Source organism: Pipistrellus hanaki, assembly GCF_964339955.1.
Source record: "Pipistrellus hanaki genome assembly, chromosome: 9".
Taxonomy (NCBI): Eukaryota; Metazoa; Chordata; class Mammalia; order Chiroptera; family Vespertilionidae; genus Pipistrellus; species Pipistrellus hanaki.
This window is the reverse complement of record NC_140511.1, coordinates 40,946,844-40,972,023: the sequence shown is the minus strand read 5'-3', so window position 1 is coordinate 40,972,023 and position 25,180 is coordinate 40,946,844. Positions and strand designations below refer to the sequence as shown.

Here is a 25,180-nt window from a genome sequence, read left to right as displayed (position 1 = left end):
ATTTGTGAACTGAGATGAGACTTGCCTATAATTTTTCTTTCTCATATAATAATTCCTGGCTCAGAGTCACGACATTCACTGTTCTTCTGTCCTTCCTTCTCTCCTGTGGTGATCCGCACTCCACCCCTCACATGGAGGGAACAGTATTGGAAAAGGCATAGTAGTTTTATTGGCAAATAACAGACTACCCTGACTGGAATGTAAATTCATGTTAGGATTGAGAGAATATGGATTTTGTGGTAATAGGGGCTTATACAACTTAGGAACCCTTTTCAAGGAAAAGATTATGAACTGCAAATGCAAAATTAGGGTGGGGGAGTGAATATTTAAAACAAGAAACAAAATCACAGCAAATTACTAGAATTTCAGAAATTAAATCCTTTTCTTCTGAAATATTTTTATAAAATTTACCCAAAATGCTTCCATAGAAATGCTCCATCATTGCAACCTGCCTGCCTTTCTCCTCCTGGAACACTGTAATTTCCACAACTTGCATTTCTAAGGCACAGAGAAATTAAGTAACTTTCCAAGAACGGTTGACCCATGAGCCTCTAATAATATAACTAGAATCTAGGTCTCCTGGCACTGGTGTAAAAAAACCATTAAGCCACAGATTCACACATTTATGCAGTACCCCTCCATGCCAACAGTGCCAAGCACATTACCACTTCAGCATGGTACCACTTTATGGTGCTCTAATGAAAAATGGGCTACCAGGATTGATGCTACCTAAGTCCTGCAAAGTGAATGCTACATAATGATCCCACATAAAGACCGCTGCAGGAAGGCAGGCGGGAAGTTACAAATCTAAACAAAGCTGGAACAAGCCCTTTAGCCTCAGAGGAAATGTGAGCCTCTCCAAGCGCAGCCAGGGATGGAGGAGTTACCCTCCCCCTACCCCCACCCCCCACCCCCAGCCTGTGCTCCTTAGGGCAAAGGGTAAAAAAACTCCCGTTCCTGAGGGAGCCTCTGACATCTTCCGTAAAAGAAAACATTGCCATTTTCTGTGGGTTGTTGCCGTTCACAGATGGGTCTCTGTGGAGGCGATTGCTGTATGTTCTTTCAGGGCCGAGGATTTCTGAGGGAGGACCAGCGCAGGCACTGGAACCCTCTGAGTGGCAAGCTTCAAAGTTATGTGATGGTTTGTTTTGTTTTTTTAAAGAAAAGATAGTGTGATTAAAATTCCTCTTTTTCTTTCACGTTATGTAATTCTTATCTAATACCAAGATTAATCCTACAAGTAGCCCCTCTTCCTTACAAACACTGTGCCCTGGGGCCCACTGCTTTGTGCAAGTGCTTTCCAGAAGGAATCCCCATTTTCTCATCCTAGGATGACTAACCCCCTTGTAACGTCCAAGCAACACAATTTTTAAAAGCAGCATTTCAGCTCAGGGCTTGTACTCTTGAGTATTTTGGTTAGAAGCCACCAATGTGGCACTTAATCATCCCGTTTTTCTTTTGTTTTTACTACTAAGTGGTCTAAGATTCAATTAGAATGCACATGCACAGCTGGTGCTAGTGCTGAGCCCTGGTCAGGGAGGAAAGTGCATGCGAGCTGCCCTCGATGGCTGAGGGGCGATGAGGAACCAAGTGGAAGAGATGCTGAGGTTGCTGTGACAGGCTGTGTGCTGGGCCCAGGACCCAGGAACTGGGACAGCCCCTCGATAGTGTCTCTTCACTGCTCTCTCACCCAGTCTCAACAGTCACTTCTGACCTCAGTTGTTTCCTCTTTATTGAATTTATTGGGACCTTAGTTCTTTTCTCAGACAACTTCCCATTACCTAAATAGCCTGTCCCTGCCTTCCTCCAGATGTTGCTCTCACTTCAGCTCATATCCTACCTCACTTATTCACTCATTCACCAGGCACAGGGACAGACGCAGAGATATATATGTATTCCCTCAGTGGCTTAGGTCCACTTCTCCTACCAAGTCTTACCCACTCAGCTTTTGAGCAGTTGGAGGCTAGGAACCGTCTTACTCATCCTGGGGTTCCAGCCTGGCACTGAGGAAACAGGAGCTTGGTAAGCAATGAGCATGTGGATGAATCCGGCTCTGTTCATGGAACATGCTCCCTGAACTTGCATGTGAGGAGTTTATAGTCTAACTTAGGCAATGAAATAGGAACAGACAATAGAAAAATAGAAAGTGTGAAGTGCTATAACAAAGGTAGATAAGTCACCTACAACTTTCAAGGGAAGTAATTTCCTTCCTGGTGAGGGGTGTGGGTGAGAATTGGCTAAACCTTCACTAAGGAGAGAGAGTTGAGTGGGCTGGGACCACTAGAAGGATTTGGACATGTGAAGCTTGGGGTACGGGGCAGAGCACGTTAAGGAAACAAGTTGCCCAGGTGTAAAGAGCAGGTAAAGGCTCTGGGTTTGAATACCACTTCCACCACTTACTGTGTCTGTGACCTCAGGCACGTTGGAGCTATCAGCTTAAAATAGTGCATCCCTGATAGGGTTTAATCATAGAGATTAAGTGTGTGAATACCTAGCATCCTGCCTGGTACATAGTAGTACTGAGTACAGTGTAGCTATTATTATAAATATCTAACAGATAAGTGAATCATAGCTATTGTCTATTGTAAGAATTAAATCCATTCTTTGTTAAAGGTGTTTTGTTTTTCCTTTAAAATATGCATTCATCCCCTTACAAATAGATAGAGAATATGGCTCTTGGTCAAATATTTGAATAACTACTAGTAAGAGCCATATTCTATATCTATTTGTAAGGAGACTACCAAATATTCACCATCTCCTCACTTTCTCCTAGTCCTTTTAAGGCCCTTTAGAAGCCTTAGAGATAAGTATCCTACAAATCTGTTTACCTACCTACTCTCCTGGGTACCTACCTTCTTAGGTAACTCTCAGTCATTAGAAGTTTTGCATAATAAAAGTTTCTTCTTTGCAAAAGTTTCCATGTTTTTATTTAAGCATGCAGCAATCCTGTGAGGGAGAGCAAGGATGATGATCTCTGATAAGGAAGCTGAGACTTAGACATGTGAAGTGACTTGCCAAGATCACATGGTAATAAGTGATGGAACAGGGTCCAGAAACCCAGACTGTCTGACTCCTGGTCCCATGTTCTTTTGACCATACCAGGTAGACCTTATTACCCGGTTTCCCCGAAAATAAGACAGTGTCTTATATTAATTTTTGCTCCCAAAGATGTGCTAGGTCTTATTTTCAGGGGATGTCTTATTTTTCCATGAAGAAGAACACGGTACACATTTATTGTTAAATGAAAATAAAGGAAATTTATTACCTGTATACGGTACGGTAGTATGGTAGTTGTCAACACAAACTGTGAATCCTACAGTATCAAGAATTTATTCATTTATTCAATGACAATCATGTCATCCTCTTCTGGAACATCATCATCACAATCCTCCTGAATTTCCTGGTGAATTTCTTGTGACTCCATTTCTCTCAGTATCAGTGGACCAAATCTCTCATGTTTAGCCTAGGGGAGGGGGGGGGGGGCCTTATTTTCAGGGGGATGCCTTATATTTCACTTAGAAGGAAACCTGTAAGTAGGTCTTATTTTCGGAGGATGTCTTATTTTCAGGGAAACAGGGTAGCTAGTGATCATTCTTTTCTTTCTCTGTGCTTCCCAGGCCCTCTAATGCCTGTTACCTTCCACAGAGTAGCCCACCAAAGTCAAATACACGCATTGCAAAATCAAGGCAGCAGCTCTGGTGAAAGCATTTTTAGTAGCGTGTCCTACACCACTTATCTCAGAGAGATAGAGAACGAAGAGTCCTAAACTTTGTGACACATTTAAGAACTTTTAAGACCAGAAGAAACACAAATAATTCTGTTTTAATTCCATTAGTTAAGAAACAAGAAAACTAAAGGAAGCACATGGCTGTCCTAAGAAAATGATTACCCTTAGTGTTTATCTTCCTTGGACTTCATGTTCTTTTTTCAAATTAAGGCATGATGAAAGCAAGATTTCAAAGCCATCTGGCCTGCTTTATACATGTAATTTTTTTGTTCTAAGTTTAATCTTTCCCTCCTATAAAGCTTAAACTGTCTAGCAACAAGGGAGTGTGGTATAGTGGAGGGAGCACTGGATTTGGGAACCTAAAAATGTAGGCTCTAACTTCAACTCTGTCATTTAATTTTCATAAATCATTTTGAGTATCCATTTTTAAAAATAGAGTTAATAGCACCAGCCCTATTTCCCAAGCATAGTTGTATGAAGCAAATGAGATAACGTCTGTCTAAGGGGCTTATAAACTAAAAAGGACTACAGAAAGTATTGCTAAGTATTATTCATGTATTTAACAATTCATTAAGTGTCTCCTCTGCATATAGCACTATTCAAGGGACGAAAGAAGATTCCAGAGTGTAAGATTGGCCGTGTCTTTTCCTAGTTGACAGTTGTTTGGTTTATAATCTAAATGAGTAGATAAGGCAAGCTAAATATTTTGAAGGATGTAACGTGCAGAAATATTCCTATGCATTGTTCACTCCTTCTGTCATGTGGGACTTCAAGCTGAGACCCAGCTTCAGCGGACAGTCTGTTCCAGTGATGAGGGTCAACTGTGGCCTGACTCATTTGATGTTGATGAGCCAAGTGTGCTATTTGTATGGAGACCGTATCAGTTTCATTGAGCTTATTGAGGACAGAGCATGTGAAAAGTGACCTTGGCTTGCTGGATGGTACCTCCAGATTCCTTCTAAAGTTGAATGATGTGACTGGGAGAAGGAACTAGTGGCTTTATGTGTAGTCATCTCACCTCAGGGCTAAAATATTTATTTATTTATTTTAAATATATCTTATTGATTTTTTACAGAGAGGAAGAGAGAGGGATAGAGAATTAGAAACATCGATGAGAGAGAATCATCGATCAGCTGCCTCCTGCACACCCCCTACTGGGGATGTGCCCGCAACTAAGGTACATGCCCTTGACCGGAATCAAACCTGGGTCTTTCAGTCCACAGACCGACACTCTATCCACTGAGCCAAACCGGTTTTGGCAGGGCTAAAATCTTTAGATGGTGCTTCTGCTGACCTAGCCTTCCATTCCTTCTTATAAATAGAATCAGGCTCAATAGCATATTTAAATAAACAAATAAGTAACTAAGAACTTTGGCATGTTTTAAGAAAATGGTTTTTTTGAGTAAAGTGAGAATGAGGAAAACCTACAGCAAGTAAGCCAGCCTACAGAGGGTAACAATATCATAGTTCTGCTTTTAAGCCAGATACTCACCTTTGACAAGAAGGCAGTGTCCGGCATGAACAGTTTTTAAAAGCCTCCCTTTTAAAAAGCAAGTCTCGGCCGAAACTGGTTTGGCTCAGTGGTAAAGCGCCGGTCTGCGGACTGAAAGGTCCCAGGTTCGATTCCGGTCAAGGGCATGTACCTTGGTTGCAGGCACATCCCCCGTGGGGCGGGGGGGGGGGGGGGGGGGGGGCGGGGGGGGGGCGGGGGGTGCGGGAGGCAGCTGGTTGATGTTTCTCTCTCATCGACGTTTCGAGCTCTCTATCCCTCTCTCTTCCTCTCTGTAAAAAAAATCAATAAAATATATTTAAATTTAAAAAAAAAAAAAAAAAAAGCAAGTCTCTCCCCTTCCCTTCTCCCCATCATGCTGAGTCTGAATTCAGAACTAGTTTCTGGCAGGTGACCCCTGAGGGACTTGAAAAACATGTTGTCTAGCTAATGTTGGTTTTTAAATTTAGATCAAATGGCGCTGTCTTTGAAGTCTCAAGAGCCCTACTTAAGGCAGCTGGAGCAGATACACCGGCCTCTCAAGGTGCTTCTTACAGGCTGGCGTCCTGGATAGCAAAAGTGAAGCCTGGTCAAAAATAAACGAAAAAGAAAGTTTTATTGGGATTATTTACTGGAAGATAGCTATTTTAGAAGAAACCTTGACAGGCCATCCCGTTGCCTCTAGACAGGAACACACAAGGCATACGGGCATCTGCAGTGTTTTAGAAGACCTTGGGGGACCAGGCTTCTTCCATAACTCATTCCAGAGTTTAAACACCCTCGCTCCAGGAAATTCTTCCCTATATTTAACTTGCAGGCCCCCTCCTGCCGTTAACACCCATTTCCGCTTTTTTCTGTCTCCAGTTCGGATGAAGAACAGCTGGCCAGCATCCTTTGTGAGCTAACCCTCCACCAGCGACAGAGTCACTGGGGTATCCCTGGGCTTCTTTCCTCAGCCTCCAGCAACCGCATCTTTGCGCCAAACCCAGATCTTTTTCTCTTCGTTTTCATTTGTGTCTTCTTTCTTTCTTTTCATTCCTTTGGATTATATGGTAATATGTGCCTAATGAATAAAATTTGGAAGACGTAAAAAATATATAGAAGAGGGGAAAACCACAATCCAGGGAGAAAAGCCGCCGTTGGGTTAGTTTCCTGTGTGTCTCTCATACAGAGGAGTTGAGATCTCTATGCCAGTGCCGTTCAGTAGAAATACAGTCTGGGCCACATGTGTTGCTTTTAAGTTTCTGGCAGCCACATTGAAAAAAGATAAAAGGGAATAGGTAAATTAATTTTAATAATACATTTCATTTAATCCCGATAAAATAATAAATTGTCAACCTGTAATCAGTGTTTTTGAAATGATTATTAAAATGCTTCACATTTCTTTTTTTACATTATGCTTCCTAAATCCAGTGTCTATTTTACACTTAATGGCACATCACAAATCCAAGTAGCCACATGGCAGTGCTCAGTAACCTGTGGCTAGTGGCTACCGTATTGGACAGCACTATTGTTGTAGTTGTGTATACTGCTTTTTTGGTATATCAAACCTTAAGGCTTTTACCAACGCATTAAAAACTTTTTAATATCATTTTAATGGCTACATAATATTTCCTCATTTAGATTTACTATAACCATGTCTTTAGATAGTTTTGTTTCCCTGTTAGAAGTAACCCTGTAGTGCTCTTTTTAACGTTAACTGAATGTTTTCTCAACTCCTTGCCAAAAGAAATAAAAAACAATACCTTTTGAGTACAGCTAATTAAATCCATTTACCCATAAAACAAGTATATTCGCTCCATATCTCCTGTGTGCGCTGCACTGCATTAGGTTAGAAAGTAGAAACGTGGGCTGCAGAGAAATTGAAGAAGACCAGGTCCCTCCCAGGCCGTGTTTACAAGCCTGGGCTCCACAGTTGGACTGCACGCACACTGTGTTTTGTTCCGCCTTCAATATCCTTCTCTTTGTTTCTTATTATCCCCGCTCCCCACACACTCACAGCCCGGCCCCGTTTCCCCTTACTCAGGCACCAATTAAATATGACCTCCTCTGGTGAGTTCTTAAGATTTCTGGCTCCCTTCTCCACCAAAATATGCAAAATGGACATTGTATACCAAGCACTGTGGTGTTCTGGCTGTTGATGAACTCTGTCTTCTCTACTACCAAGTGGGAACTCCCTAACGACAGAAACCTTATTTTATTCACCTCTTTCTCCCCAGAGCCTCCCAGACTGCCAGGCAGTGAGGGTGACGTCTGCTGGAATATGTACAGAAATGTCAGGGATTATATTAAGCATCAGTTGGATGGTATAATCATAAGTAGTGTAGCTATTTAGAGTTCAAAGAGATCACTTTAGATTGGCATGTTTGAAGGGTTAATGAAGAAGGTAGGACTTGAATTTGGCTTTGGAAGATGGGCATACTTAAACGAATGGAGGGAAGGAATTAGCAGAAAAGCCACTTATGTGTCCTGTACTAAGTGTTTTCCAGGGGGGATTCTTTATCAGCAGATAAGCATCCTTCTAGGCCTAAAGCACTGTCCTCTTAAGTTTCAAGAAGGCTCTAGTGATAGGGTCTTTGCCCACCAAAAGCTGACACAGGTTTGCAGCATTCAACGTGGCCACTGGCTGCTTCAGTGTGACCTTGAGTTTAAGCTCAATTTAGATAAATTCCCTGTGTTTCAACTTTGGGGTTGATGCTTGTTCAGTGACTCTTTTGCTAGTGGATAACAATGTATAATAATAAGTAATGCCATTATAGCTAAGTCCTCTGACTGTTACTGTAAATCAGCTACGGTAGTCTCCCAGGCATTTTGAACATATTATTTCATTAATTCATTTAATCCTCACAACAACCCTGTGAATTAAGACCCATTATCCTCTGACATCTTATAAATGAGGAAACTGAGGCACGGGAAGGTTAAAGTAACTTGAAGGTGACATAGCCATCAAGCAGGGGAGCTAAGATCTGAGCCTAGGCAGAACAGCTTTAGGGCCCCCGTTTTAACTGTTCCTCAGTGCAGCCACTCATAATAATTTTAAGATTAAACTGTTTTACACAAGGGGCCGTTCGGCATCTTCTGGTTCCAGAAAAGGAACCCTGTTATTATAACCCTCTCCTTGTTCTCTTCATGCCTCCCTGACTGCTTCTCCTTATCTCGTGTACATCATTTTCTGCCTCATCATGGAAATCTAGAGCCCCCCCAGGCTCAGTGCCAGGCCCTCTTTTTTTTTCCTTTCTTGTGGACGTTTTAATGACCTTCCCTCCATGTAGCTTCAAGCTACCAGACACAGACCCCACCAGCACCCTTCCTCCTCTCCGTGGCTCTTCTGCTGGAGCCCTTGGCCTTCACAATGACAGGCTGAGGGAGCTTTCCTTTCCCCAGAACGCTGCAGTAGCCCGACCGCACCACAGCGACAGGAGCAGCTCCAGTCTTGCTTTTGACAGCCTTTCCCCGTCTGCTCGCTGACCAGGGCCCACAGTTTATCCAGGTTGACGGTTGGGCAGGAGCTCCGGTTCTCCTTTAGGTGGTAATGCCTCACACCAGCTTTCCCAAAGTCACCTGGGTGACATTTGTCAAAGGTGATCCTGTGATGACGCGAGCCACCAGCATTACCACACACACACACCCTTCCTGTGCTTGCCGATGCGGCCGGGGCCATGGCTCACGTGGCCCCCAAGTGTTCGGGTCTTCCTCAGTCTGGATGGCATGTTGGTGGCCGAGCTGCAAAAGCCAGGCCCTCTTTTTTTTTTTTTTTTTTTCTTTATTTGGGGTGACAGTTGTCATTTTGATTGTCCCCATATTGAAATAAAGCACAAGTGTGCAATCACCAACCTAGATGTCTTTTCTGATATCAGTGCTCTATTCCAACTGCCTCCTGGATGTTCTCACAACACATTCTTTGAGTCCATTTTTTCAGCCCCCTGGTCCTCCAGGCCTCAGTTTTCAGCAAAGGAATCTCCATCTATTCTTTTACACTGGCCCGGAAGCCAGGCCTAATCCTCACTTTCCCTCTCAACCTTAGCGATACCTGCTGATTACCCCTGATGTCTGTTCATATCTCTGCATGTCCACTCTGGTCCACGCCAGGATCTCTCACTTAAACTACTACACAGCCAGTGGTCCGCCAGCATCCGCCTCCAGTCTGTCCTCCAACTTCAGCCAGAGCGCACTTTCCCTCTCTCCCTCCCCACTGCCACACCTAGCCTAAAACACTTAACGACTTAGATGTGGAGAAAAGTGCTTACATGGCCTGTGGGCCGCTGCATGGTCCATACCTTGTTTTCTTCTCCAGCTTCATTGTCTTCCATGTTCTTCACTTGATGACCTTTTGGGTCCTCACACCGTGTTCTGTCTTGTGACATAGGGCATCGTTCCCTTTGCCCAGAAGATGCTCCCACCCACTAATCCATTCTTCACCCGGTGAAGGATTCTACTACCCCTTCTAATCTCGGCCTCCCTGCGTCAGTTCTGTTATAGGCCTTCTTAACCCATGTTCTCTCCTGCATGGCAGTGTTAGAGGTGGTCATTGTGCATTGACGTTTGTAATTTTGTTGACAAATGTCTGTCCTCTCCCACAGTGGTGTAAGCTCCATAAAAGCAGGAACCATGGCTTTTTTCTCAATCATTGTTGTATCCAAGATATAGTAATGTCTAGTGCACAGTGCATTATGCATAGTACTCTCAATTTGCATTTGAATAAGGAAATAAATAATTTAATTGTTAATATAGGGTGTCCCCTGAAAATTATTAAGGTGGCAGTCATCAACTGCTGGTCAATGGACCACTAGTGGTTTGTGAGATCCAAAAGGTTGGCTGCTGCTGTATTAACCCTTTGCACTCCGAACCATTCTGGACATTGGCTACCAGCTACTCGATGCTACTTTGCGAAACGTGCATTGAATTAACTCAATTCCCCGTAATCACTAATAAACTGCAATGTCCCCTGAGAGGGGACATCCGAATGATATGCTAGAATTCCGATGTCTCCTGAGAGGGGACAGCGGAGTGCAAAGGGTTAAAGTACATTTCATTTTTAAAATGTAATAGAAAGCTGAAACCAGTTTGGCTCAGTGGATAGAGCGCTGGCCTGTGGACTGAAGGTCCCAGGTTTAATTCCTGTCAAGGGCATGTACCTTGGTTGCGGGCACATCCCCAGTAGAAGGTGTGCAAGAGGCAGCTGACCGATGTTTCTCTCTCATCGATGTTTCTAACTCTTTATTCCTCTCTCTTCCTCTTTGTAAAAAATCAATAAAACACATTTTTTTAAATAAAAATTAAATGAAATGTAATAGAAATCAGCTGTTAAAAGTGTGTGTACATTTTGGGGAGGATACCCAAATGTCCTGTTAATCTGTACACAGTTTTATATTGCACCTCTTTTGGGGGGGTAGAGGACTACATAAGATTAGGTTCCCAAGATGTTATATCGAGACCCTCAAATCTCTTATTAAGCAATGATTAAATGATGGCTAAATGGCCCTGGACGGGTGCTCCGTTGATTAGAGTATCATCCCAATATGCCAAGGTTGCAAATTCAATCCCCGGTCAGGGCACATATAAAGAATCAACCAATGAATGTATCAGCAAGTGGAACAACAAATCTATGTTTCTCTCTCTCTCTCTCTCTCTCTCTCTCTCAATCAATCAAATAAAACAAAATTTTTAAAATGTAATTCAAGCACTTCTTCCGAAGGCCTCCAGCATATCCCAAAATGGTGGCAGAGCTATCCATTTTTCTTTGAAAATAACACTCAACTGAAGCCCCGTGCGCAGGGCAGAGCTCATTAGCATGGTGGCAGCTCAGCTTCAGCAGGTCTTTCACAGACTGCATTTCACAGCCTCTGTCATTGGCCTCGGGAGTCCAAAGCTTCCTGTGATCCTCTTTGCAATCAACCCTTTAAGTTCGAAAGCATTTCCTGACTGAGGTTTTAATTTCCCTATAGAGTTCTTTTTGGGGCTGGGCTCTGTGAGATTACTATTTCCCTGGCAAAGTTATTATTTTTTTCCTAGTTTTCAGCATAAACACTTTTTTACTCCCCTGCCTTAATTGCTGTCCAGACATTCCCAGGTTCCATCCCTGGCATCTCTCTGTTTTACAGACCATTTTACAGCCCTCGTCTTGTTTTTTGCCTGACTCTGTCCATAGACTCATTGTATGATGATTGTTTTGTTTTGTTTTGTTTTGTTAATCCCAAGGATATAATTTTTTCATTGATTTTTAGAGAGAATGCAAGGGAGGGGGAGAGACAGAGAGTGAAACATCGATGTGAGAGAGACATGTTGATTGGTTACCTCCCACACATGCCTCGATCAGGACTCAGGATTGAGCCTGCAACCAAGGTATGTGCCCTTGACTGGAATCAAATCTAGGACTCTTCAGCCTATGGACTGACACTCTAACCACAGCAAACCAGCTTGGGCTGTATGATGATTCCTTAAAGTGAAAGCTAATGGGAAAAGAGGTTGACTTGCCCACCCCCATGGGCCTCTTTTGTCTCTTTGGAGCAGGGGTCTTCAAACTACGGCCCGCGGGCCACATGCGTCCCGCAGAGGAGTCTGATCCGGCCCGCCAGGTTTTTTGGGCAGTGAGCACAGCCGAGGTGTTACAGTAGGAATTAGTAGTTCATATAGTCTGGCCCTCCAGCTCTCTGAGGGACCGTGATCTGGCCCCCACTTTAAAAAGTTTGAGGACCCCTGCTTTGGAGGATCTATTCCCTGATCCCAGGGAGCTCAGCCTTGAGCCTGGCTTCCCGATAGGCCTCCTGGCTGTGGGGACCCTTAGCCTCGTCTCTTGGCTTATGCTGGAGCCGCTCTTCCAAACAGGGCCCTGCTGCCCAGGGCTAAGGAGGGTCGGTGGTGGCCCTCACATCACAGGCCCAGGGAGAGGGGTTGCTTCAGCTGCTTGTTTCATCCTTTGCCTCTGGAACTTTGTCCTTCAGAATCCGCCTTTCCATCAGCACTCGGTTTACAGAAAATGTAAAGGCTCCCTTGTTCCTTTAGACCTTTTTAAACTGTTTTTATTTAGTCAGACTTTGGCAGGAAACCTTTCAAGCTGAGCCCAGGGGGGGAAAGTGACCATTGGCACAGGATTCAGCCAATGCTTTTGGCCTAAGATCGCTTCTATTTTTATTTTGTTTCTTGTTTTTGTTCACATCCAGGGCAGAGATTAAGCACTTTCACTTATCTGGTAACGGTGAGAGGGCTTTGGGCTGCTCGCCTGAGCCCAGGATACTGCCTGCTTAAAACTATTAACCCGCAGCTACCTCCTGGGAGATAAGATCTAGCCGTTCAACTTGGCTTTCCCGAAAGGAGGCTCTGTGCTTCTACTTGATCAGAGAGAGAGAAAGGGGAAAGATAAATCCCAGCCATGGTTGGATTTTGAAAAAGGATAGTAGCCTAATTTATGGAGGTTGTTTTTTGAAAAAACTAACTTTATGTCATAATTTCTTAGCTGCCAAAAGACGTAATTCTACCTCGGCTTTGCCTTGGCAACCTGCTTTTGGCAGCCTGCACAGCCCTGCCGCTGCTCTGCATTATTTAAGCAGTAATCTTTAAGAAGGTGAGAAACTATTATTGCTTTTTAGCACAGTTGACATGATATTGGCGTGGACTCATACCTAGAGCTTCAAACATTTCTGATGGCGGTAAACCAACTTAAACACCTCCGTGTAGAGGTCTCGCTGCCATGAGGTCATCGTTTGCTACAAGGGGAGAAAGAAGATCAAATGTTGTCTAAAGGGTTGTTGTGGGTTTTTTTTCTTTTTTCTTTTTAAGAATTCTTATTTCATGGAGTTGTGGCTGTAGGTTCTGGCCAGGATCCAGACCGTCAAAGATTTAGCATCTTGACCAGCTGCGATCTAGCAATGTTCCTCAGAGGAAACATTTTGTAGGAGGGAAAGACACATATTTGAGACTGCAGAGTGTACTCTTTCCTAATACTTTACAGAGTGAGACCTGCTGGTAGACAGATAACACAAGCACAGTGACTGAAAGAGAACAGGAAAAAATCTTCTCACACAGCTCCGAATGCACCCCCGCGTCAGGAACTTGCTTGACGTGGGAAGTTTTTGTTTTCCCTTTATTTTATTTCCCCCTCAAGTCTCCACGTGTATATCATTTTGTGTCAGAAAGTGTTTCTGTTCATCATGCGTGCTTAAATGCATCAGTATTCCTATAACAGCCTAACGAGTCTTAGGAAGCCGGAAACGCCACACGAACTTCATATAATATAAAGTAGGAGAGAAGGAAAGATTCCCAAGACATTTGACCTAAAAATTATTCTGACAGGTGGCAGTCCCAGGACCTGGGAGAGAAAGGAACTAACATTTATTTAATCAGTCTGCCTTTGTTAAATTATCTCTATGCCTCCGTTTCCTCATTTGTAAAATGAAATACCTGTTCACAATTCATAAGAGAAGTGAGGATTAAATGAGACCATGTATAAAGTTGTTGAGAGTACTTTCTTACCCCGTAGTACTTCATAATATTAGTTGTTACTGTTTTAATTCTTAACCATAATTTATAGAGTACCTACTCATTGTACTAAGAATTTTAGTTGTATATCTCATTTAACTCTTGGGTATACCCACCCAACAATAACAGCTGTTGGGTGGGTATACCCGATTTACAGAAGAAGAAACAGGTTCAGGGAAATGATGTGCTTCACAGTTTCTATGTTTTGTAATGATGGAGTTGCACATGGAGTTCTGGAATATTACTTATGGGAGGTGTGGAAATGAGAACACATTTTGGACCAGTGCTCGCTTATCTTGTTTGCTCTCTCCCAATCCCTTCTGAATAAAAAAGAGGCTGTAGCTTTAAGCAGCAGAACCAGCAAAGAAAGAAAGAGGAGGAGAAAGTTGTGGGGGCAAGGATGATAGAGGGGAACGAGCGGGGTTCTGTTGTCTCCAGGTTGCCTTCCTGGCAGGTATTTGTGTAAAGGCTATAAAAGTTCGAACGTGGTTCTCCTCGGTGACGCTGGGGAAATAGAGAAATTCTGCCTCTTACAAAAACTCTCCCCCCTGAAGCTAAATTCATGCAGAAAAAATGATGCATCAGGGGTTTGGGGACAACTGGAATGTACCACAAAGGATTCTGGGAAGTTCTTATAGTCCCTAAGCATTTGGTAGATCGTGTAAATAGAGGCAGTTTGAACATTTCTATTTTATCCAAAGCTTTCCCCACCCCAGGTCCTCAAGAAAAAAAGAAAAGAAAAAATGGAATGAAGTTTCACATTGGGCAGAATAACTCTTTTTGATTGATTTAGTACTTCTCCAAAACTCCTACACTACCCTTCATTCTTTATCTGCTTCTTGCAGCTAGCTCCCTGGTGCACAGAGTGGAGATGGGGGTGGGTGGGAAGAGTTCCGACTGTTCCTGTTTAGCCAGGGTTCTGTGTAGGGAAAACGATAGCAGGAAGGAGCTCTAGATTCTAGTCTTTCCTCTGCTACCCATCACCCTATGTTTCTGCCCAAGACACACATGTCTTTGCACCTCAGTTATCCCTTCTGTAAAATACTTTGGGAATCCGAAGCCCGTGGAAGCTAATAATAATCACAGCAACCACCATCACAGCTACTGCCGCCATCAGCATACCTGCCCGGCATCCGGCCGAGGATTGGAAGCACATCGTTTTATTTACTCCTTACCGCAGCCCAGCAATCCATTTTCTGCAGCCCAGAGAAGACGAGTGGCTGCCTACAGTCATATAACTAATAAGTGGCGAGTTCAACCTTAAGTCATAACTCCAACTAGGCTCATGGTGGTGGCAGAGCTAGGAATAGAATCCATGTCTTTGAACACCCTTTCTCATCACTGTCACTCCCTCCAGATACAGCTGAAGGGAGAGCAGAAGGTAACTGACTGCAATAAATGAGGACTGGCAGAATGAGAAAGCAATTAATCACCTTAATTTGTAGAAATCAGAGAAGATTTGAACCCAAAAAAAGCCAAATTTAAACCAGACTATCCTCCTCGACCTCTAACTCCAAACCACTTGGCTTCTCCCCCACCATGCTGTCTGTGACCCTACGAGAGTCTTTTCTGCTTGTAGCAACGGGTTTATCATTAAGGAAGGTAACAGCCCAGATGTGGTTCAGCTGTTCAGCAGTCTATGCTGTGTTTTCACTAAACCATGGCCTAGTAAATTTGCAATTACAATATCTTTGGGTTGTTGCTTTTTAATAAATTCCTTTTAATTGCAGCATTAAACCCCAGATGTCATGTTTCCGGGTTTCCAGCTTGGACCTAAGCCAAGCTGGAAGACACATCTACTCCAGGCAAATGGCTGAGGAGGAGGAGAATGTGTGCGGTGAACTGGGGACTCGGCTCAGTTGCTTAAACCTCAGGCTCTGTGCGCCCGAATCTGCAGTCTAAGGCATGAGCGGGAGACAGAACAAAGTTCCCACGTTTCCTGCTGCGGCCGCTCCTCCCAGCACCACGTTCACTCTGGTTGTTTCTAAGAGTGGAAATTCCTTATGAGTTATTCATCACAGCTTAAATAGCATACTAATTTCATTTGATAAATAAATTGTCAGCAGTCTTTAAAAATGGGCCATGTAATTAGGAAATTATACATTTCGACCTCTTCTTCCATCGAGATGAAATAATCACAGAGCCAGACTGTAATCAGACAAAAGGAATTTTGAAACCTTCTGGGCCTTCTTTTTGGATCTGTTGTTTGCCTTTTTAATTGCTACCTTTTACCTTTTTAGGCAGTACTAGAGATAAAGTACTCCTTTTCTTTCTTGTACAAACTTAGCTTCCACTGAGATGTGGAGTGACGGTTTCTTCTGGAGACCTGTTAATTATGAAAATCAAATTTCATTAAAACTGTGTGCTTTGTGTTTTTATAGAGATGCTCACGGCAGTTTCTTTTTTTAGTTTATTTTTGTTAACATTTTAGATCTTTATTGTTGAAAGTACTACATTTGTCCCCTTTTTTTCTCCCATTGATCCCTTCTAGCTCACCCCAACCCCCTGCCCAGGCGCACAGCAGTTTCTTAAGAGTAAGATTTTAGAAATACCCTTAATCTACAAAACTAAGGTAATGATTAAGCAATTTATAATATTCTAGTCAGTGGAGCAACCATTATAATTGTTTACCAGGAGATTTTAATAACATCCAACAGCAGACTACAGAATTGTATATATCTACCACAAACACAACTTTAGGTTTTTTTGGTCTTTTAAAATTAAACACACACACATAAAATCAAAGTCTGGAAGGAAAATATTCAAAATTAATAGTGGTTATTTGATGGGTAATAGCCTTGTGAGAGATTTTTATTTTTCATATGGTTTATATTTTTTTAATTTTCCCTGGAAAATTATTACCATAATTAAAAATGCATGTGTGTTTGTATATATTTTAATGTAATCATTCAACACTTCAGCTGTTTGGAACTCAGCTATCTTAAAAATCTGGAACATTGCTAAGATCCTGGAAGTAATAAAAAAAATTAATTCTGAGCAGCCAAAACTAATGTTACAAAACTTATAATAAAGCTTATTATACCCAGGACATCTGCTGGCCCCTCACTCCAATCCTATTTACTCTCACTTTGCACACAATTCTTAGGACATCTACTTCACAAGGACACGGTGCATTAGAAGCAAACATTAGGAAAAGAGAAGCCCTGCGGCGAGAGGTGGATGTAGCCACACTGCCCGTGACAGTGAGAGAGGACCTGGGGAAGCTCCCGTGCAGAACTCTCAGACTCATGTTCTCAGAAGCAGGCCACTGAAAATCCTACAGTCTCTTTACTGTGTCGTAGTGTACTAATACATGTTCACAGTGATGGCCCAAAGCTATGAAGATGACTATTACCCCTGGCCTGTGTGGCTCAGTTGGTTGGGCATCATCCCATACCCTGAAAGGTTCCCTAGTCAATTTCTGGTGAGAGCACCTGCCGAGATGTGGGCTTGACCCCCCATAGGGGGCGTGCAGGAGACATGTGATCGATGTTTCACTCACATCGATGCTTCTCTCTCTCTCTCTCTCTCTCTCTCTCTCTCTCTCTCTCTCTCTCTCTCTCTCTCTCCCCCCCCTCCCTCTCTTTCTAAAAATCAATTAAACAATGATACCCTTTTTGTTCAGCTTACTCTTTTTAAGATTATAAGAAATACTTTAAGAAAAATTTTGGTAAGGTTTTATTGCACATGGCTAAAATTGATTAAAAAAAAAAAAGAAAGGAAGAAAAAGACATGGCGATTAAAGGGTAAACTTTAGATATGTAGACTTCTTTATTGCCTATCCATAAGAACGCATTTTCTAACCCTTTTTAAGAGGGAACATTTTACTGTTACTGGAGTTTTCCAAATTGTAACTCAAGCTATCATTACCTGGATTCTCATAAAAATCCAAGAAACAGGAGAAGAATATCATGAAATCGGAATGTCAGAAAATATCAGTCTCTACCTCTCAAACGCATAAGAATACACCCTTAAAAACTGAAGTAACACCCCAGAGCTTAGATATACACTGAGTGGCCAGATTATTATGATCTCTGAAGGAATAACAATCTGGCCACTCTGTGTATATCCTATATAATAAAAGGCTAATATGCAAATTGTCCCCTTGACCAGGAGTTCCACCAGCAGGCAGGCAGGCCATCCACTCATGTCCCCTTCCCCTGGCCAGGCTGGCTGGACCCCACCCATGCACGAATGCATGCACCGGGCCTCTAATACACACACACACACACGTGTTCAGAGATCATAATAATCTGGCCACTCAGTGTAGATTGGACGATTGTGCACTGCTGACAGAAGTTCAATGAAAAGGCCTGTAGAATGGCATGTACTGGTAGCTTGAAGTCTGGCATATCATTGGTTTTTAACAAATGTTAGTTGAATTTGAATATGATTTTTCCCAGGTGGGATGAGACAGACTGTGTGGGCTCTCGAGTCAGGCTGAATCTAGATCAGATGTGGTTTCTGCACCTTAAACCACAGAACCCACTCACCCCCCTTTTTCCCAGGGTGGATGTGAGTGTCCAGCACTATGGATGCTCAGGAAAATGGGAGTTCCCTTCCCGTTAGAGTTGCCAGAAGGGATGTCACACTTTATTACTTTTCGGTTGTGCAGCGTTGAGGAGAGCCTTCAGGGAGTCTCGGAACCTAGGGCAGCGGTCTCCAGCCTTTCGGATCTCAGACCACCAGTTGGCGACCGCTGCTCCAAAGGATTCCTTACACCGTCAGCCGCCAACCTCACGGACCACCAGTGTCCGCGGACCATCGGTTGGTGTCCGCTGCCCTAGAGGACTACAAAACCCCTTTCCTCTGTGCCATAGGCACTGCTGCCGCACCCTGGTCCATTTCTCTGCCTCCCATCAGCCTCGGAGGGAAGCAGGGCAGGCTGGGGTGGGGAGAGGGACGGCCATGGCATTCACCCTTCATAACCGAGGGTGGTGAGCACCTGGCGTCTAGCTCCATGCCAGCACTGTCACCTCCACTGTCCCAGGCTGGTTCACCTGTGCTTCCCACGCCTCCTCGGCTGGGTGAGAGCTGCTCAGAATAGACGGTGGGTAGTGCCGATGCTCTGTTTCGGTTTGATTGCCTCGGCTCCCTGCAAAATCACTCAGAGAGGGACAGTAGACAGGTGGGAGAGTGAAAACTACAAGGTTCACAAAAATGTGTGGCTTACCCGGTTACTGCGAGTTTTGATAACATATTAACTGGAAACCTAGATTAAGGCCAGCAGGTTTTGCTCTGTTTTGTTTTGTTTTTCTTGGGAACTAAAAACAGTAATTTGCCAGTGTGCTTGCCCGGGTCTGTGCACCCCACTGGCCACCCCCAATTATGAAATCTCTCCTGGCACCAACACTTAGAGCCACGCAAGGTTATCTGACAGGCCTGGGGATTAGCAGCCTTGTGGTTGCCTTTTCTCAAGAAGCATAAGCCTTGCTTAGGTGTCTGAGACCACAGGGATAATCCAGCATCAGCAGGGGGAGGAAAGGAAAAAAAAAACACAAGAGAAGGAGCAGGAGCAGGGAGGGAGCTGGTTCAAGAGCTTGTGGCTGTGGACACAGGTAGAAGGAACCCTCGATCCTTTCTTCTTTTTCAAGACACATCACTGTTGTGATTTAGAAGTGTTTTACTCAGTCATTATGGATGGCTTTCTCCTACCAGCTCAGAAGCTCCTCAGAGGCAGGTCTACTCCGTCCTGCATTTGTTTCCCGTCCCCCAGGCCGGGCACATGGAGTAGCTGTTCGTTGGGCAGGCTAGTCTCAAGTCTAGCCTCCGCTCATGCCTAGTAGTTGCCCTTGTGCAAACAGCTTCTGTGTCTGTGTCTTTCCTCACTAAAGAACACACGAGTCTAACGGGTCTTGTGTTTCTACCTCCCTCTGTCTGGACCCAGTCTGTTTCTGTGGTTCTATTGCAGCTGACTAGCTTCATCCAAGTATAATGTTAAGAACTATGATCAGTCCTCTAAGGTGGTTTTACTAGCACAGTGTATAATAGCATGACCATTATTCCCAGGGTCTGAATCCTCTCTTTCCATTCACTAATTGTTATTTATTATTTCGAACTTAAGAGTAGTAATGTATACTCTGCTTTCTTGACAGGGTTTTTGTTAGGACCAAATGAAATGATGAGTATGAAATTACTTTAGAAACTAAAATTTGTATCGCTTAGGAGTGATTATTATTGCTGGCCCGAAGTATCTTCTTGAGAATTAACTCAAGTCTGAAAGAAGGCACTTAAAGCCAAACTTATAATACGCGTGTGACCAGCCTTGTAAAGGAGATTAAGTTTTTATTAAAATATATGTATATCCTTGACCCACTCTCTGACAGTTCTCTAATCCAAGATGATTAGCATTTGGGTATTGGAAAAGCTATTGATCATCACATCAAGAGTCACAAGTGCTGGTCTAGCCTCGCCATGGCTTCAGTACCATGATCAAGTCACTAAACTTCGCTGCCAAATAAGGATACCTGCTTCACGGAGATAAAAATAAGTTGAATATGAAAAACAAGAACAAGAATATGGCCCAGTTGGCATGGCTCAGTGGTTGAGCATCTACCTATGAACCAGGAGGTCAGGGTTCAACTCCCAGTCAGGGCACATGCCCGGGTTGCGGGCTTGATCCCCAGTGTGGAGCCTGCTGCAGGCAGCTAATGAATGATTCTCTCTCACCACTGATTTTCTCTCTCTCTCCTTCCCTCCTTCCCGCCCTCCTTCCCCCTTACTCTCCGAAATCAATTTTAAAAATATTAAAAAAAAAAAAAAAGAGCAAGAATATGGATAGCCCTTCAGATGTATAAAGTTGGTTGTATCCTTTATATATTGTTCTTTCCAGATCCAGTCCCTCCAGTTACTGCAGCTCTTCCCCGTATGACATGGTTTCCAGCCCCCGTCCTACCCAGGTGTTCTCCTCTGCCTGGGTTTCATTTTGTCTTGAAGCTTCTTGAAGGACGCTCCCAAAGTTGAACTCAGAATGCTTTGGGTTGTTTCTTCCCTTCGGACACTACAGTTTGTGCTAAGAATAATTATTATCCATTTTTATTAACTCACACCTGAGCATGCCATTTCCTGTTTCTGGATCCAGAAGGCTTAAACCGAGTTCTGAAGTTGGAAATTGATTTCTCGTTTTTGTTTGTCTTCTAGCGACAGACATCACACCTCCAGTGCCATTCCTGTTCCAAAGAGACAGAGCTCCATATTTGGGGGCGCAGACGTAGGCTTCTCCGGGGACATTCCTTCGCCAGACAAAGGACACCGGAAACGGGCCAGCTCAGAGAACGAGAGACTCCACTACAAAACCCCTCCTCCCAGCTACAACTCCGCAGTCGCCCAGCCTGGGCCCACCGTCCCCTCCCTGGGAGAGCCCGAGAGAAAGACAACATCCCTGTCCTCCTCCTTGGATACCTCCTTGGACCTCTCCAAAGAAAACCAGAAAAAGGGAGTCGATCTGGGCACCAGCTTAAGTGCGGGACCCGTGAGCGTGAGCGTGAGCACTGGCCAGGAGCCAGGAGAAGCCCTCCCCGGGCCTCCAGCCACGGTGAACGGCTCCCTCCTGCCCAGCGAGCCGGCCGGCCCCGCCAGCGCCCAGCGGCCTGGCGAGCTCCGCCCGGGCGCCGAGGCTGAGCTGTGCTGCGCCGTGGAGCAGGCGGAAGAGATCATCGGGATGGAGGCCACAGGTTTCACCTCCAGTGACCAGCTGGAGGCGTTTAACTGCATCCCCGTGGACAGCGCTGTGGCCGTGGAGTGTGACGAACAAGTTCTGGGGGAATTTGAGGAGTTCTCCCGGAGGATCTATGCACTGAACGAAAACGTGTCCAGCTTCCGCCGGCCACGCAGGAGCTCTGATAAGTGAAGCGAGCAGAGGGACAGTAGGTCCAGGACGGGGCTACTGCCTAAGGCGAGGATGAAGCTGCACTGGTTACCCTTTGTAATAATTATGACACAAATAAATATTGATGGAGGATATTCCTCGGGAACATAGACTTTGTGAGTGGAAGAGGGACTCAGGATCATTGTGTATCGGTGGGCCAGACAGAGTTAGATTTTGCTTGCAGGATTGGCTTTACAGGCCTGACTGTTGTTTGAAGGCAAAAGTCACTCTCTAGCTTGAGTCACCTTATAGGTATTTGTCTGCTTTTTTATTTACTCTTCTATGTTATCCCCAGAGGGAAGATGATAATATATAAAGAAATATAATGAACTCACCTTTAGTTTCTCAAGCATTTGCCCTCACCAGTTTATAAAACTTTGGGGGGAAAAATTGAATATTTAGAAAAAGATTTCTACCGTTTACTGAAGGATCTTTGGCCATTTGTTAGGCTGATGAATAAGAAGCACAATAGTCTCCTTAAACCCAGGCCATCTGCCCCTCCCCCTGCCCCACACCCCACAGGCAACCGAGAGACTCCGCTGCAGCAGCGGATGCATTGCACACCCTGAAAAAAGGATCAGGTTCTTGGGTTCTTTAATACAGTCGCTCTGACCTTCCTCCTCCTCTGATAGCCGTGGCCTTGGGGTAGCCCTCAAATTAGATGGAAGAACTCACCCCTGGTAGATCCCAGGGACCCTCGAGGACCCCAAGGTTGTACAGTCAGATGGCATCCATCCCCTTGGAGGGCCAGAGTGGTTATGTGGGCAGACGCTGCAGTCAGAACTAGGCCCGCCTCCTGGCAGTGCACTCACCAGACAAAACCCGCATGTGTACAGCCCATGCTAATTTATTAAACTTCAGCTGGAAGCCATCGTATGTGATGAAATATATGTAGAGAGTCAGGCCGTCCAATGTGCAAACTGCAAGGCAGTTGAGGTCAGTGGACTAATAGATGAGGCATAGAAGACTATCGATATGTGTGCAATTGCATAAATATTAAATTATGTTTTTGAAGTTCAACTGTCATTCCTGGAGCTCAAATTTCATTTGCTATTGCTTTATATTTTATTTACCCAAGGACATCGCCTCAGGGTTGCAACTTCTTTAAGGAAAATTTATCCATGTATCCATGTATTGTATAAAAGAATAAAAATTGAGTGTACTTCACTTGACCTGATTTTTTTTTCCCCCAGCTTTGAATTCCTCTTGAAACTACATCTCCATGTATTTCATCGAGCTAGGGCCAGCCTGAACAAAACCGGGCTGCATCTAAGCTAATGTGTTGACTTCATTTGAATTTACCTGTTGTTATAGCAACACAAACACCTTCACTGGTGTACCCTTTAGTAGCTGCGTTTGTCCTATGTAATGTCTTAACTCATAGGTTTCATAATCATTTTCATATTTTTTTCCAAGCATTCCTGGGCTCGATTTTAATTTATAGCCACATTTGAAATTGAATAGCTCATGTTGTTGTTTTTCATGTAAAGAGAACGCACAGAATCATTGCATGACAGACCCAGCCTGCAAGCAATTAAAAGCTTTAACTCGATCTCAAGAAGTCCATATGAATTGCACATGAAAAGGTGGACTGCTCCAAAAGCTGGAGTAGAAGCCATCTGTAGAGGCCCGGCTTCTTTGCACTGTGCTGCCATTCGTTTTCGAATCAAAGAGGGTGGAGTTAGACAGTCTAGATATATGTCAGACTGGTCTGTGGGGTCCTCCAAGAAAGTAACATTATCTGCCCCCCCCCAAAAAAAAATCGGTTTTTGAAGGACTGTGTGAGTATTAAACAATGGACTGTGTGAGTGAATCACATGTGATTATGGTTTTCCAAGGACCAGGAGTGGCGTTTAAGCTGTACACCAAACTCAGAGACAAGGTCTGTCAACTGCAGGCCCTGCAGCCTGGCTCCTGGCAGCACCACGCAGAGGGCCCCACTCAGAGCACCTGTCCCGGTGTTTATCTCAGGTTCCTTTTGTCCAGATGGGCTCTGGGGCTCCGTCCGCCCGACTCTCTTTGTGACCACCTGATTCCTGGGTTTACAGCTCTTCACCCCCCAACAGGAAGCCCTACGAGTGTGATTAGATTGCTCAGCATCCATCTGTAGTTACCTATACATTTGCTTGATCCACAGGGTCCAATGATCTTATGCCTGGAAACACCACCTAGGTTTGAGTTTGTTTAGTTTGCGTGTTGTGTTTTCATTTGAATATTTTTGATGTCTGCGGTTTCTGCCATGACCTGGGTAGGACCTGCAGTGTTCCGTGTCTCCAGAAATAGTGGTTCAGCGTCTTCCAATGCTGCCGAATTCGTTTTGCCTCTGTTTAAAGTGGCCATAGCCAACGGATGGAATGAGTGATCATCTCCTACTAATCTTTCTGGTCTTGTAAGTCACTGAAACATCAAGTTCGTTTCCAGGATGGACACATGTTGAAGGGAAAGCTCACCACTATCCAATTCCGCATGACTGAGAGCCCCTACAGCTTTCACGCAGCTGAGACGCTTTTAACAGCCAGCAAATGTTATCAAATGAATATTTGATTGTGTTTTCTCTCTCCACTTCCTCTCACCCACTTTAGAAATTCCAGAGATTCCCCCCCCCCCCCCGCAGAATATTAGTTTTGGAAGATTGTATCCAGCTATATTTTTTTAGCAGTTCTAATGGTGCCCATTTATCCTGACCTAGCCGGTTATTTAAATAATTTTTTAAGCCACCGCCAATAATAAATGGCATGTGAAACTGGTCTGTTGGTAATTGGAAGAAAACTCAGCATCTGTATTTATAAAATAAAATTGATTAGTATTTATTTTGAGAGTAAAAGTGTATGTTATTTTCCTGCTATGTTTGAGTCATGTTTTCTTCATTGTTTTGAATTTCATATTGAAGCTGAGTTAAGTATGGAGACCTTGTTCTCAGTCAGCCAGCCATTCCACATTTATTAAACGAAGTAGTGCGCTCTCTCTCTCTCTCTCTCTCTCTCTCTCTCTCTCTCTTTCTCTGTCTCTCTCTTTCTCTTTCTCTCTCTCTCTCTCTCTCTCTCTCTCTCTCTCTCTCTGTCCCCTTTCTCTCTCTAAACAAGGCTAATACAAAGATTAATAAGCCTTGACCTCTGCCACATTCTCCAGCGGAAGGGGAGGTAGTTCTATGACAATTGTAATTCCGTGTGATGAATGATATGCTGAAGGGACACGCGGCATAGGAGCGGGGTGCGGAGAAAGCCACGCTGACTCGGGGATCAGGAAAGGTTCACGGAGGGTCGTGCAGGTGGAAAGCTATGTAAGATCGCACATCACAGATGGAGGGGACTGCATGGCAAAGGACGAGGCAAGGCGGGGTCCTGTGTGTGTGCAGAGCAGCAAGAAGTGTGCTGTGCGTGGGGTCCGAGCGGATGTGAAGAACGGTGAGAGGAGAAGTTGAATTGCAGGCCCGTGGGAAGGACTTAGGTGCCAAGTCGAGAGACGAATGCATGCGGTGGGCAGCTCAGGTCCCCTCCCAGGCTCACGGGTGGGAGAGTAGCTGGTTAGATCTGAATTATGGCTGGCAGCCACGCTGAGGCTGGACTGTGGTGATACTTGCTGGAGTCTCTTTAATCTTTCCTTTTTGTTAAAAAAAAAAAAA

The 25,180-nt window shown here is 44.2% G+C and overlaps 1 protein-coding gene and 1 pseudogene across 3 annotated transcripts in view; one reads left to right on the top strand and one right to left on the bottom strand.

Annotated features, from left to right (window-relative positions):
• The window catches only part of UVRAG (UV radiation resistance associated), a 262,695-nt gene extending 238,327 nt beyond the window's left edge, over nucleotides 1-24,368 (top strand). For both annotated transcript variants that reach the window (XM_084893381.1, XM_084893380.1), the window contains one exon: nucleotides 20,832-24,368. In XM_084893381.1, coding sequence (XP_084749507.1) covers nucleotides 20,832-21,540 — 709 coding nt within the window. In that variant the 3' untranslated portion in view covers nucleotides 21,541-24,368. The remainder of the gene's footprint in view (nucleotides 1-20,831) is intronic.
• Nucleotides 8,180-8,971, bottom strand: LOC311627238 (large ribosomal subunit protein uL15-like; annotated as a pseudogene). The gene has a single exon. The product of its transcript is annotated as a large ribosomal subunit protein uL15-like (transcript).
• Nucleotides 24,369-25,180: the final 812 nt, after the last annotated feature.